The sequence below is a fragment of the Onychomys torridus genome, chromosome 7 (assembly GCF_903995425.1).
Source record: "Onychomys torridus chromosome 7, mOncTor1.1, whole genome shotgun sequence".
In the NCBI taxonomy this organism is placed as follows: Eukaryota; Metazoa; Chordata; class Mammalia; order Rodentia; family Cricetidae; genus Onychomys; species Onychomys torridus.
Window position 1 is genome coordinate 60,804,005 of NC_050449.1, and position 13,989 is coordinate 60,817,993.

General features: G+C 48.1%; 1 protein-coding gene across 2 annotated transcripts in view; it reads right to left on the bottom strand.

Annotated features, from left to right (window-relative positions):
- Positions 1 to 9,136: 9,136 nt before the first annotated feature.
- The window catches only part of Tln2 (talin 2), a 423,718-nt gene continuing 418,865 nt past the window's right edge, over positions 9,137 to 13,989 (bottom strand). For both annotated transcript variants that reach the window (XM_036191895.1, XM_036191894.1), the window contains exons 58-59: positions 12,424 to 12,549; positions 9,137 to 10,027 (exon numbers count right to left, since the gene is read on the bottom strand). In XM_036191895.1, the coding sequence (XP_036047788.1) occupies positions 9,899 to 10,027; positions 12,424 to 12,549 (255 nt within the window). In that variant the 3' untranslated portion in view covers positions 9,137 to 9,898. The remainder of the gene's footprint in view (positions 10,028 to 12,423; positions 12,550 to 13,989) is intronic.

Here is a 13,989-nt window from a genome sequence, read left to right on the forward strand (position 1 = left end):
ATAATTGATATAGGAGGGCCTAGCTCACTGTGGACAGTGCCACCCAGGGCTCGTAATCCTAGGTGCTATAAGAAAGCAGGTAGAGCAAGCCATGGAGAGCAAGCTAGTAACAGCACTCCTTCATGGCCTTTGCTTCAGCTCCTGCCTCCAGGGTCCTGCCTTGAGTCTCTGTCCTTACATCTTTCGATGATGAACTGTGATGTTGAATTGAAAGTGAAAGACCCTTTGCTCCCTAAGTTGCTTTTGGTTTGCACCAGGAACACTAACAGATTCTATCTTTCCAGTTTAGCTTGTCAGAGGAGAGAATGAGGTGTATGTGTATGCGCGCATGTGCGCGCGCGCCAGTTTATTAAGGATCAAGCTGTGTTTCCTTAAAGCTGTGTTAGGAAGGAATCCTAGGACAGCACTTTTGGAGAGGTTATTTTGGGCAGTCATGTTACTTCATGCTAGGGTGGGGTCACATGGGGGATAAGATGAGGAAGGAAGGAGACAGCTGTGGTGGGTGGTAGCTGTTTAGGAACAGTCTTTTTGTTGTGTGTTCAAGTTCAAATCAGAGGGCCCTCAAACAGCTTATAAGCACTGGTCACAAACTAACGTTCTCCACCTAGGCTATCTGTCTTGTCTAACTTTCATAGCTTTGGAACCTGGGGAGGCCACATGTGACAAGATGTGAGCCCTGCCTGTAACGTAGAAGGGGCTGTGTCAGAGATATAAAGATAGGCAGGAAATAATTCTAGTGAGATCTTAGAGTAGGACCCCAATAGATCAAGGTGTGGTTCCAAGAGCATTTGCCCCTAGACCATGCAACAATGAAAACAAAACAAAACAAAAAAATCCCTAAGGACAAAAATATTGATTGATGTAATAGCACCATGACCCTTTGGAGATACTGAATACACATGCGTGTCTTGAAGCCCTTGAGAAGTTTTAGAGACACACAAAGCTATTTATTCACCAATACTTTGCTTCTTAAACTTCTCCTGGAAACTTTTTGTGCCTTCCAGAGAAACAGGGACACTCTACTAGTGTCCAATGGAACCACACTGCCCCCTGTGGCCCAAACCATCTGAGATGAAGACAGTACTCTTCCTCCGTGTGCCTGGGAAACAGCTTAGAGCGGGGGAAACCGTGTGGCCAGTATGGCTCCCTTCTAGGACATAGTCCACGTAGCAGGGCTGTCATGTTCCTGACATATCAGGTCTGCAGACTGTGGCCTTGAGGCAGAGTGGCAGTGGTGTGAGGCTGTGTCTCTTCTTCCCTTTGGGATGAAGCTCTGGATTCCAAGCTGTAGTGCTGGCAGGTGACCTCTGTTACTAAACTTTGCAGTTTCAGCCTTTCATGGTCTTCTGTCCCTCACTCCCCTCCCCACCCTGCAGCCCAAAACATCCTTCACGGGGCTATCAGCTAACTGCTTCCCTGGCTGCCTTTGAAGGTCATCTCTAGCCCATGCCCTGCTCAGCCTGAGCTTCTGCCCCTCCCTGGAGCTCTGGGTCCTTCTAGCCTTGGTGCACTGTGGAAGAGGGACTGACTTCTCCAGAACCTGTGTAAGGACTTTGGAAGGAAGAATGTTTTTTGCAGAGCCCTGGGAGCTGAGGAGACACCAGCCCTGGATCTTCCCTTCCTGATTCTCTGTCAACCCCAATAGTGTTAGGGTGCTGGGAATGCAGGCCTCTTTATACCCTGGGTCCCTCAAGCCTGAATGCCTGTGGAACACAGTTTCTGATGAATCTGGAAATGTTCCTGCAACATTGAGTTCTGAGCTGAAGAGAATCAAACTTCATTTTCCAAGCTGTCGAGTTCCCGAAACTGGAAGTGACAGGGACCTCCGACTATGGCCCCAAGGATTTGGGCCTTGAATTGACCTTCTTAGGTATTGTCCCTGGACAGGCCATCCTGAACTCAGCCCCAGTCTATCCCTGGGCACAAGGCCAGAAGCTTTTTATTCTGAGGGACTCAGGGCAAGCAATTCTGTTGTGTTTAGGGTGAAGTACATTCAAATGAAAATATCCAGGTGAATGTCTCTCAGTCATATACTTACCATGGCACACTGGTAACTAAATTCAGAGGTAAATCTATCCAGAGGTTCCATGGGTTCCCAGCACACAACTTCCAACTACCTGTAGGGAATCCAATGCCCTCTGGCTTCTGTGGTGCATTTAAACTCACAAAGACACGCACACGTACATACAAATATAAAACTTTTGCCGTTGTTATTTTGAGACAGGGTTTCTCTGTGTAACAGTCCTGACTGTCCTGGAACTTGCTTTGTAGACCAGGCTGGCCTCAAACTCTCAGAGATCCACCCGCCTCTGCCTCCTAAGTGCTGGGATTAAAGGCATGCAAAACTTTAAAAAGAGTTATGGTTTGAAAAAAAAGGACCCCAAAGGAGGATTGTGGAAGCACCCAGTGGGAATCTGTCAGTGGCTGAGCAGCAGACGAAGATGCTTAGTCAGTGACCTCTGGATGCCCCTTCCCTGCCACAAACATATGGAATGGAATGGAACAGTCCCATGTTCCTGTGGTCTCCCCTCCTCCCAACCCCTGCATCCCTCATTGCTCAGTGGTCTCTAGCATGAGCCAGGCTCTGCCCCATGTATGTATGATCCCCTCCACAGTCCTCCCACCTCTGCCTACATGATTTCTACCCTGCAGGTCAGGTCCTCATAGGGGATCTCCACAGACTGACAGTGAAAACAAGAGCTTTGCATGGCCCTGCTAGCCTGGTGTATGTCCATGCTGTGGTTACTCTCTACAGCTTGACAGTCAAATCCTACTGCTGAAGACACCACATACTTAAGGCGTAGAACATGGAGAAATCTAGTTGGCACTCATTTGGAAGCTTCACCCCTACTGGCCAGATGTGCTATACACACTCCTGGAGAACAGCCATCATCAATCTTACCCAGTTATGGACCCTATGAGCTATAGTAATGACCTGCCTGCAAGACAGCCCATTGGCACACTAGTGGTAAAAGTGTTAGGGGAGTAACCAACCACTTTTTGATTGGACTTAAGGCCTACTCCATGAGATGGAACTCATACCTGATACTATTGATGAGGCCAAGAGCCTGAAACTAGATAGATCATAGGCCCATGGGAAAATCTACTACTATTCTACAAAATGAAGACAGCAATAACACAACTCCTAACAACATACTACCGTACCCTTACATCAGTGTATCACTGAACTCTCACTGGACAATCTTCTTTTTGCAGTAGCTGGTAATAAACACAGAGACCCATCACTGGACAATGTATAGAGAGTGAGATGGAGTGCTCAGCCCTGAATGAGATGTCTATCACATCCTTCCTCTCAAGGCTCAGGGATCTATGAAGAATAGGGTTGGGACGACTCTAAGAACCAGAAGTGGTGGATGATGTTCCCGACAAACAAGGACAGATGCACACTTGAACTCATAGAGACTATACCAGCGCACAAGACCAGCATGAGCTCAAGCCAGACAAAATGCCAGCATGAGGGAGAGAAGTGAGCACCAAGTTCCAACCCTCGCCAAGAAGCTATTCCCCAGTGATTAGAGCTGGGAGGAAATCAGTTTTCTTCAGTGGAGTGATACTGAATACATCAACCATGCTCAGGAGCATCTGTTCAACACAAACCAAAGTCTACATTCTTTAGTGTCTTCTTTTTCTTTTTTGAGCTGAGGATCAAACCCAGGGCCTTGTGCTTGCTAGGCAAGCGCTCTACCACTGAGCTAAATCCCCAACCCTAGTGTCTTCTCTTTTTAAGAGAAAAAAAAATGAACATGAAGCTGGGTGTGTAGGAATGGGAGAGGATCTGAGAGGAGTTGGGGTATGGAAAATGTGATAAAAACATACCGTAAAAGGACTGGGGAGACGCCTGTGGTTAAGAGCATTGGCTGCTCTTCCAGAGGACTGAGGTTTGGTTCCCAACACCAAAACAGTGGTTCACAACCATCTGTAACTTCAGTTCCTTGGGATCCAATGGCATCTTCTGATCTCTACAGGGACCAGGCATGCTTGTGGCACACATACACACCCACAGGAAAAAAAAAACTTACATAGAAATAAAACCATAAATAAATCTTTGAAAATGTATACTGTAGGAAATTATCAAAGAATTAAACATTTAAAAGGTCTGTAAACAAATAGACAAACAAACATGCCATGAGTTTGGAAAGACCAACATGGAACTTTGTCCTTTGTTAGTTGGGTGACCTTAACAGAGTAGCTGGGATCTCCCAGCTCTATTAGCTATGCACATGGGTTACTCAACCTCTCTGCTTTACATCTACAAAATGGGGATAAGACTACCTGTGCATCTTGCTATGAGGAATAAGTAGGGGTTAGCTACCTGACATCTGCTTCCCTGTCTCATTGGCAGTAGTTCTCTCCCTCTACTGTATCCCCACCTTGGAGAGCTCTGGGACCTTAATATGATGTGTGGTCTTATCCTCCTCTTCTCTGTACCTCTCCAAGCCATGGACTCGTTCCCCTAAGTCACTGTCTCATTAAACACAGGCTATTGTACTTACAACCCCGCTGCTTGAAGCATCACCCTTCATTTCTGTGAGACTCCAGTGCATAGGAATCGGGCAAACACCATCCTCTGGAAGCCTGTGAAACTCCAGTGCATAGGGATCAGGCAACCGCCATCCTCTGGGAAGCCTTTCCCACCTTCAGAGAAGAACACTATTATCCCCATTTCTCCAGGTCCAGTGTTCCAAACTGTGGCCATCTCTGGGACTGTGAGTTGGTCTCCAAAGTTCTGGGCACAGCAGTTGCTGGGGTTTGCAGGTAAGGTCCTTGTTGGCTTTTTGATCAGAGCTGATTTTGTGCACAGAGGATGTGAGTTTTGATAGTTACCAGCCAACCTCACCCAGCTACCTCCTTCCTCCCTGAGTCTTGGGCTGTCCCTTTGAGGAACGGCCATATGCCTTTCCTAGGCTTCTGAGCAATGAGGTATGTGTCCGGCAGCACAGGGTTGGCACTCAGGAGACCCAGCAGATGGTAGCCTCTCACCCCACTTCCTGGTCTGCCCTCAGGCTTCTCACTTTTGTTTGGGTGGTGGTCAGCCCTAACCCACTGTCGTTCTTATTAAGTCAGAGGTATGAAACCTTATTACCAATTGGCTTAGAAAGTGTGAGTTAAAGAGCTCTCTTAATAGTTGGTGGCCATCCCAACGTCACTTTTGGTTGCTATGGTGGTTCTTTGACAACCCCATCTTGCAGATTAGAAATGCTTCATATTTTTCTAAATCTGGCATCCCTGACAAGGACTCCTGGCCAAGGATCTACCCCCTCAAACAGGAAGGAAGGCTGGAGGTGACATTTTTGGCCTCAGCTGTCACAAATGAACCTAATCTTCCTGTGGTGGGTCTCCAGGTCAAATGTCTCATATGCACCCTTCGATATTTAGGAGTCCAGTCTTCCAGGGACGTGCAAGGTCAGAAGGCTGAGCTACCTGTGCAGGAAGCCTGCTTGTTTCAAAGTGAAGAAGAAATGGACATCTTACCCAGTCTATCTTCTGGTGTCAGCAAAGCTGAACAGAATTGGGTGGTACCTATGGCTTTCTGATTGACTACTGGTCTTATGCCTCATTTCCATACATGTGCACGCATGTGCGCACGCACACAAATGTACACATGCACACATGCACGCACGCATGCACGCACACTTGGTTACTATGGAGATGGCTGGCTCCCCCCTGACGAAGACACTGTCTTCCCTCTTTTTTGTCTCCCTCCCATTGCCATGAAACCTTCACACAAGTTCATTCCTTTAAAAGTTTATTTCTGATGAATAAAAAAAATAATTTATGTGATTAGATAAATTAATTTATGTGATTAAACATTATGACAAGGGCAGAGCTTCTCTTTCCTGTCTTCTGGTGGACACGGCTGCAGAGGGGGTTGCATGCTGTTGCCCCCTGGTAGGCAGGGAGCTGGGTTCCAGGGAAGACCAGATAGAACCTAGCCTGGTCCACAGAAAAACATCAGCTCTTCATGGTCTCTGCAGACTAACAGAAGGTCTGTCTTCACGCTCATTCCCAATGACCAACCTCACCACACCAAGCACATGCTCAGAGCAATGGAACAGTGGTGTCGGGGATTTGCAGAGGATGCTTTCTCTAGCGGATGCAGCTGGCCCTACAGGCGGAGAGGTAAGACCTGAGCCGCCAGCACAGCCCCCAAGACCTCTGGCTTTCAGGGCTCTGGAAACTATGGCCTCTCAGCCTGAAAGTGAACGTTCCTTCCTGTTCCTTGCATTTCCTGAATCTCTTACAAGTATCTGTCCCCTCACAGGGGGTTTGAGCAGAGCACACAGACAATCTGTGCTGGGATCTTAAGCCGTAAGTCCCAGAGGTGCTGCTGTAGCCCAGAGCTCAGGGAGATTTTGGGGACCACTTGCCAGTGAGGAAAGAGGGGGAACAGAGAGCATGTCTTACCACCTCTGCCCTGGTTCCTTCATGAGGTTTTGGTTCTGGAGTCACTGAGGAGCGGGGAATAAATACATTCTTTTAGGTGGTGGTACATACTTTGTATGTTGCTGGGAGCAAACCCAGGGCCTTGCGCTTACTAGGCAAGCATTCTAACACTAAGCTACACCCACTAGCCTTTGGTTTTCTGAGATAGGATCTTGCTACCCAGCCCAGGCTGGCCTTAAACTTGTGATCCCTCTGCCTCCACCTCCCAAGTGCTGGGATTGTAATGTATGCCACCACACCTGGTTATGCTGTTTTCAACCATCAGGGGTTGGTTTCAGTTGGCCACACTCTCACCAGCTGGTAGAGTACGCAGAAGACAAGCAGATGAGCCTGATGAGAAGCTTAGGGGCTTTTCTGGATGAAGAGTATACACCAGCAGATCTGCTGGTGGCTTAGCCCTGAAAGGCTGTGCACAGATGGAAGCCTGGGCAGCTGCCTCTGAAAACCACAGTGACAACTGGCAGACTGTTTATGATGACTTCCAAGACCACCCCCAACTGGCCAGTGGAAGCGTTGCCCAGGGCTGTCTGACCAAACATGGCTTTTGCATCCTGATCCAAAGACTTCTGAAAGGCAGAAGCGAGCTAGATGCAATTTCCCAGCCACCAGGAACATCCCCACTTTGATCATCAAAAATGGAAATTCTGGACAGAAAGATCAATCTAAGGATTCCAAGCCCAACATCAGCTTCCTTTCCCTTCCGGGATAGAGGTAGGAGAGCACCCATCTGCATACCTAGTCCCCCTGTCACACACAGAGGGATACATTTCATGCTCCAGGCCTTGGGCCACTTTCGCCTTGAAACTACTCCAAAATGCAACTCACTGCATCTGTATTCTCCCTTAGGAGCCAGAAGTCCCCTCAGCGCCTCTGGGGACACCACCAGCAGCATTTATTAAGTAATGCCCATAGTCCAGTATTTCATCCATTTTATGAAATGAGGAGAGGCCCAGCCAGCCACAAGGACATTGGCATACATGGATGCAGCATGGGCAGGCAAGGGAAAGGTGAGACATGGGACCATGGCAGGTGACACCTGGGAATCACCTCCCCTAAAGTTCCATGGGGTACACCACTCTAGACAGGAGGGCAGACTCCTGCTCTCCTGAAATCCCTTACAGATGGAAAGGGCAGCCCTTTGCATCTGTTAGGTATTTTTCTCTGGTATCCACTTCTGTGAAGGTTTTTTAACAACTCTGGGGCAAGGACAGAGAACTCACTGTCTGTCCCTGCCCTGCCCCTGGAAAGTCCAATGTGACAAGGGAGAGGTGTAAGAGGGATGAGGAGCAGCTGCCCGGAAGCATACCTACAGAACAGAGGGTGAGCTGGCTGCAGGAAGACCTCCTGTCCCACTACATGAGGACATTATCCCATCTTCATCATGAACTTTGGGGTCTGACTTAATAGTTTTGGAAAGCACCCAGCAGAGACATGAAGAGTCACACTCAAAGATGGTGAGCAAGACCATCCGCTTTCCCATGAGCATCCAGGGCTCTGCAGCATGCCTCCTCTATTGGACCTGATGCTTGCACACCCTCATTCCCTCCATATGCGTTCTCCATTTGCTTCCCATTCACACCACACTTTGTATATCCTTCTACCTGTCTGAGAAGAATCCCTTTGTGAGGCACTTATACGTCTCTATACATCTGGGAAACTGTCAGAATTTAATCCTAATTTAAAACTGCAGCACAGAAGACTCTTCTGGCAGGGCTGAGGGTTGACTCTTCTCTCTCTCTCTCTCTCTCTCTCTCTCTCTCTCTCTCTCTCTCTCTCTTTTGGACCAGAGTACCAGTTTTTCCTATTTGGTAGAAATCTGGATCTAAGTGGTGAGTGCTACACACAATCTGGTTCTGGCATCATCTCACTAATGAGGGGAAGGCCTACCTTCAGCAGCCATCAGTCTTGAAAACTGTATGCCTCTGTTATCTTTTTTCTCCCCTTTTGGAGGCAGGGCCTCATGTAGCTAAAGCTGGTCTCTAACTTACTCTGTAGCCAAGGATAATCTTGAACTTTTGATTCTCCTGCCTTCTTCATCTCCCCAGTGCTGGGGTTAGAGACATGTGCCACCACACCGAGCTGAGATGATGCTAGTGATGGTTCCCCAGCTGAGCTACGGGCACCAGCATGCTCTACTAACTCTTATTTTCCCCTTATGAATTCATTCACATATACTGGTGCTTGGTATTGGGCCCTTGGCCATAGGCCGGTTCATCCTTCATCCATCAGCTTAGGTAGAGGCTCAGAGCAAATGTAAACTCAGGGATCTATAACGCTCTTTCCAGAAGAGGGCCCTGAAAAGGAGAGGCAAGAGGGGAAGAGATCTGAAGGACCAGAAGTGCAGCACCCAAATGACGTACTATGAAAACAGCCATGTGACAATAAGCAATGCTATCACAGAGGTCCATGTTGACCAGAGGGTCCATTCAGATTCGGGGAATATTAAGATACCCTCTTGGGCTGGAAGACCAGTGACAGCTCTAAACAGCCAGCTTTCCAACTTGAACTTGGACCCTCCTAAGAGCACAGAACCTGATAATGGAGCTTGAAGGTGGGAGGCTCCTCATCCCTGCCTAAGTCCCTCCTGACTCTTCCTCCAGGGGGCGCTGCACTGAGCACCATCAGGGACACAGTTTGCGTGTGTTCATTTGCATGAACCAAAACAGCCTTGCAGAGTTAAGGAGCCCAGGATTTTATTCCGGCCCCTGCCCACCTAACCCTGGCCACTTTCCACAACTCTGCCCTTTGAATTACGAAGAGGAAAAAAAAAATAATAACTTCCATTTTTCTGGGCCACAGAATACAAGATGGGTGTAGATTGTACAAGGAGCTTACACACTGAGGCAAGAAAAGCGTGCAAATGGGGCAGGGGTTCTTCACCCCCGTGGGCGAATCAGTGCTCCACACTTACAAGGACCTCTGTGACTCTAGACCCCAGAGTCCACCAGGGAGTGTTTCTGGCTTTACCAACAGTGTCCAGCTGCAGCTTCCGCCTTCTCTCTGGAGAGAGAATAGCTGTGTCCACAATACCGATGATGCCCGTGAGCCATTATTATTATTGTTGTTGTTGTTCTTTTCCTAGTGGGATGTCACAAAGAGGCCCTGGAGCAGTCTTGTAGGACAAAGACTAGAGTGTCTGAGAATGACATAATACTGACTTTTCTCTTTTTGGTAACAGTCCATGAAATGTACGCCCCTCTCTCCTGAGATAAAGCGAGGCACGAGGGGAGCTGGAGGAGCTGTGGGTGGGGCACTGTACCGTGTGAGATCATGATCATGCAGCCAATGGTAACAGGACCGAGAAGTGAGAAAGAGACTCCAGGTGGAGGGCCAGCAGTTTCCAGGAAGTACCTGGCCCTTGGGAACACTGTGCAGTCCAGTTCTTGTGGGGGGAGGGGTACCACCTCCTGGGGCTCGCCATCATGGGCGGGTATTAGCCCTCATCTTCTCTCAGCTCAGTGGGTAGGAATTTATACTGCTGCTGGCGGATCTGGGCCAGCTTCTTCCTGGCTTCCTCCAGCTCTCGCTCTTTCCTGAGCATCTCTTCCTGGGCTGCGATGATCTGGAAGGGAAAAACAGAAGGATGGATGTGAAGCTTTGGTGGAGGCCTTTGACTTCCACAGCCCCTCCAATGATGGATGCAAAAGAGCATTTTTTAAAAAAAAAACTTATTATTTGATGTGTGTTGAGGGTGTGCGCATGTGCCATAGGACATATATAGAGGTCAGAGGACAATGTGAAGAAGTCAGTTCTCTTTGTCCCAACATGTGGGTCCTGGGAATTGAACTCAGGTCTCCAGGCCTGGTGGCACATGCCTGTACCATACCAGCCTCTTTACTTGCTGAGCCCTAATATTGGCCAGGAACAGCATCCTTAGCTCTGAGAACCACAGAGTGGTTTTGAGACCAATGACCCAGCTGATCAGAAAAAACAAGCTGATTTCTGGATCCGGACTTAGAAGCAAACATCTCTTGCATCCACACCAGGCTTGGTGTCTGCACTTAAATTGTCCCATCACTTTTGTGGCAAGCCTGTGAAAGTCCTGTATGTACAGTGGGGGGTCTGAGGCTGAGAGGGGCGGGCCATTGCAATGACTCAGGTGGTAGAGAAGGATGGAGCTCACTCAGGAAGCTAAAGCTAGGGCCCTCAACCACTAGGCAGCCTTCATATAGAGTTGGCCTTTAGGATCTGATGGGAATGGATTCCTGGACTCTGACTAGATCCCCGAATCCATGGAGGATTAAGTCTTTGATATAAAATGGTACAGTATTTGCATATAACCTATGTATCTCCTCCTATATTTGCTATTTAGTGAGTATATGCATGTGTCCACATATGTGCAAGTTCATGTGTGTATAGGTACACATGTGCATGGGTGTGAATGTATGTTGAGGCCAGAGGTCAACTTTGATGGTTGTTCCTCAGAGAGCCATCCACCTTGATTCTGGGGACAGTGTCTCTCACTTTTACCTGTAACTGGGCTGCCTGTCTCCGTCTCCTCAGCATTGGTATCACATATGTATACACCACACCTACTTTTTTTTTAACATGGGATTTGGCGTGCAAACTCGGGTCTTCATGCATGCATGCACTGAGTCATCTCTTTAGCTCCCCCGTGCACATTTAAAAAAATCTCCAAGTGATTTTTTTCTTTTTTTCGGTTTTTCGAGACAGGGTTTCTCTATGTAGCTTTGCGCCTTTCCTGGAACTCACTTGGTAGCCCAGGCTGGCCTTAAACTCACAGAGGTCCACCTGGCTCTGCCTCCCGAGTGCTGGGATTAAAGGCATGTGCCACCACCGCCTGGCTCCAGGTGATTTCTAAGACTGAATGTAATGTGAACGCCATGCACATAGTTGCTAAACTGTGTTGTTTAAAGAACGACTAGAAAAACAGCCTGTCTATGTTCCGTACAGTGGCAGTTTTTAGCAGATGTTGTCAAGCCATTGTTGGTTGAATCTAAGGATATGAAAGTTGTGGCTAGATATAGAGGACAGAAAGCATGCATTTCATGCTTCTAAGGTCCAAGTCTGAGGAGTACTAGTTAACTGGTACAATGGGACTAGGGTAAGTTTGTGTTTAAGAAAGCCGAACAAGTTCCCTTCAGTGGACACTTCCAGAATGTTCACTATGCTAACAAGTTTATTGACCAACATAGGGGTACTGGGCACAGTAGTATTTCCCAGACTTAATTGATCAGGGACCCTTTTATGTGAGACTTCTAAAGGAACAGTGAATGAAAAACACTTTTTGGCACAACAACACGGTGTACAGCCAAAACTGGGTGTGGTAGGGAGAGTCCAGGCAGGCATGAGGAATGCCTTGGTGCTGCTAAGAACAACAGCCCCATGTAACAGATATATCTAACACATCCAAAGCCTGCTGGCCTGGCTTCCTGGCTTTTCCTCTTTACTTCCACACGAGACCACAGTCCTACCTAAGGCAATCACAAGTCTTCCCCTAACAGTTCCGGGAGGAAGCAGGGTCCGTTCTGCCTGTGGAAGGCTTGCCAGGGCAGTAGTCCCAAAGACATCCTGCTATACTCTAGGCTAGTCTGTTCCTTCCTTTATAACAGAATACCTGAATTTCAGCTAGGCACCTGACTACCCAGAAAAGAACCCCACATTTCCCATCCTCCTGTGACTATGTCGACCAACAGTATGGGAGAGGAAGTGAGGTTTGTGAATTCCAGCACTTGCTCCTTGCCCTCTTCCTGACAGATGGGACACTGAAGTTGGTCATTAAGCCATCTTGGACCCAGCTGCCAGGGGCAACATCTAGGGAGGGAGAATAGGGTGCAGTCTGGGTCTCAAACATGGCAGAAACGTAAACGGCTTATACCCAATTATATACAGAAGAGGTGAACTTGCATCCTGTTTAAGGCACTGTTTTGTTGGCCATCTGTTATAATCGAACCCTCGTCCTGGCAGGTGCATGTTACTGTGTGTTTAGCCACTCACCTGAGCAATGCCTCCCACAAACTTGGTTTTCACAACAACATCATCATCATCGGCTTTGCCGAAGGCTGCCTTCTGGGCTGCACGGACAAGATTGTCTGAGGCTCTTTTCACGGCGTTTCCTGCCGCCTAGAGAAGGAACAAGACACACATGGCCTCATTAGCAACAGCACATGGGTCTGGCAAGAACAGACATGAAGTTCATGAGATCACATTATAACACACATTTTCTGGAGCCAGAGAGTACCCATCGTTCTGTCTACACATCAACCTCTCCATCCCTGATGCCTACCTGACTACAGATCTTTCAGAGATGAATTGAAATACAGTTCCTGGCTCCCCAAAATCACATCTTTTTTTTTTAATACTTGTGTGTGTTTATCTGGGGTGCATGTGTGTGGATATTGAAGCCAGAGAATAATTTCAGGAATGCCACCTACTTCCTTTGAGACAGGGTCCCTTAGTGGTCGGAAGTTCACCAATTAGGTTAGACTGGCTTGTCGGTGAGCCCCAGGGATGCTTTTGTTTCTGCGTTGGAATTACAAACATACGCTACCACGCTCAGCTTTCTTAGGTGGGCTATGGGGATCGAGTTCAGGGCCTCACACTTGCAAAGGGAGCGCGTTACTGACCGAGCTATTTCTCCGGCCTGAGCCCGTGCTTTTGATGGGGAAGGATGATCATACACATGGCATATGCTTGTCATGGAAGTGCACTCGGGTCTGCCTCCTTAGTCTGGACATCCACTGCCCTGTGGACCTAACTTCACGTGGGTTTGAAGTCCTGGCCCCAGATTTCATGATTGCCTACATGCCATGGCACTACTCACGTTCCCTTATCAACGTCCTTGGGTGTTCTGTGCTGACTTTGTTACTGCCTTTACCATCCTTGGGACAACTCTAGTCTGGGCAGTAACAACTTGAGGGCAGGGGCATACTTAAACCATTTGAACCCTCAGACCTGGCTACAGAGGCTGGTCAGAGCTGGATTCACGGGAGGTTTCCTGAGGGAATGGAGGGCTGTGAATGTACAGGCCAGGGAGCATCCACTTGTGTGTGTGGGGTTGAGTCTTGTAAGTCACCGGACTTTGTGGATATACTTTAAGTCCCAGCTAGGCTTATGCTTTATGAACAAGGTGCAGTGACTGCTGGAGACACATCTAGGATGTCTGTCAACAGAAGTCTTTATCTTTTTGTTACTGATTCCTGTCCATTCTAGGTTACACTTTTGTGTGCTTGAGTACACACATGTGCATGCATAGAGGTCAGAAGCTAGCTGGCCAGTGAGCCTTAGGGATCTTCCTGTTTCTGCCTCCTTCACACCGAGGCTACAGGCACATGCCACTGTGTCTGGCTTTTTTGTGGGTGCTGCGATGGAATTCAAATCCTCACGCTTGTACATGCAAGCACTTTACCCACAGGGCCATCTTCTCCATACCCTAGTTTACTCTCGATCCTCAGGGAGCAGGACCCTGGGGAACTGTCCTCTGCCGGCTGTGGTTTGGAATTATCTTTTAGTGGTGATGAAAGCTTCATTAAATCTGTTTCTTGCCCATCTCTCTCAGAGGCA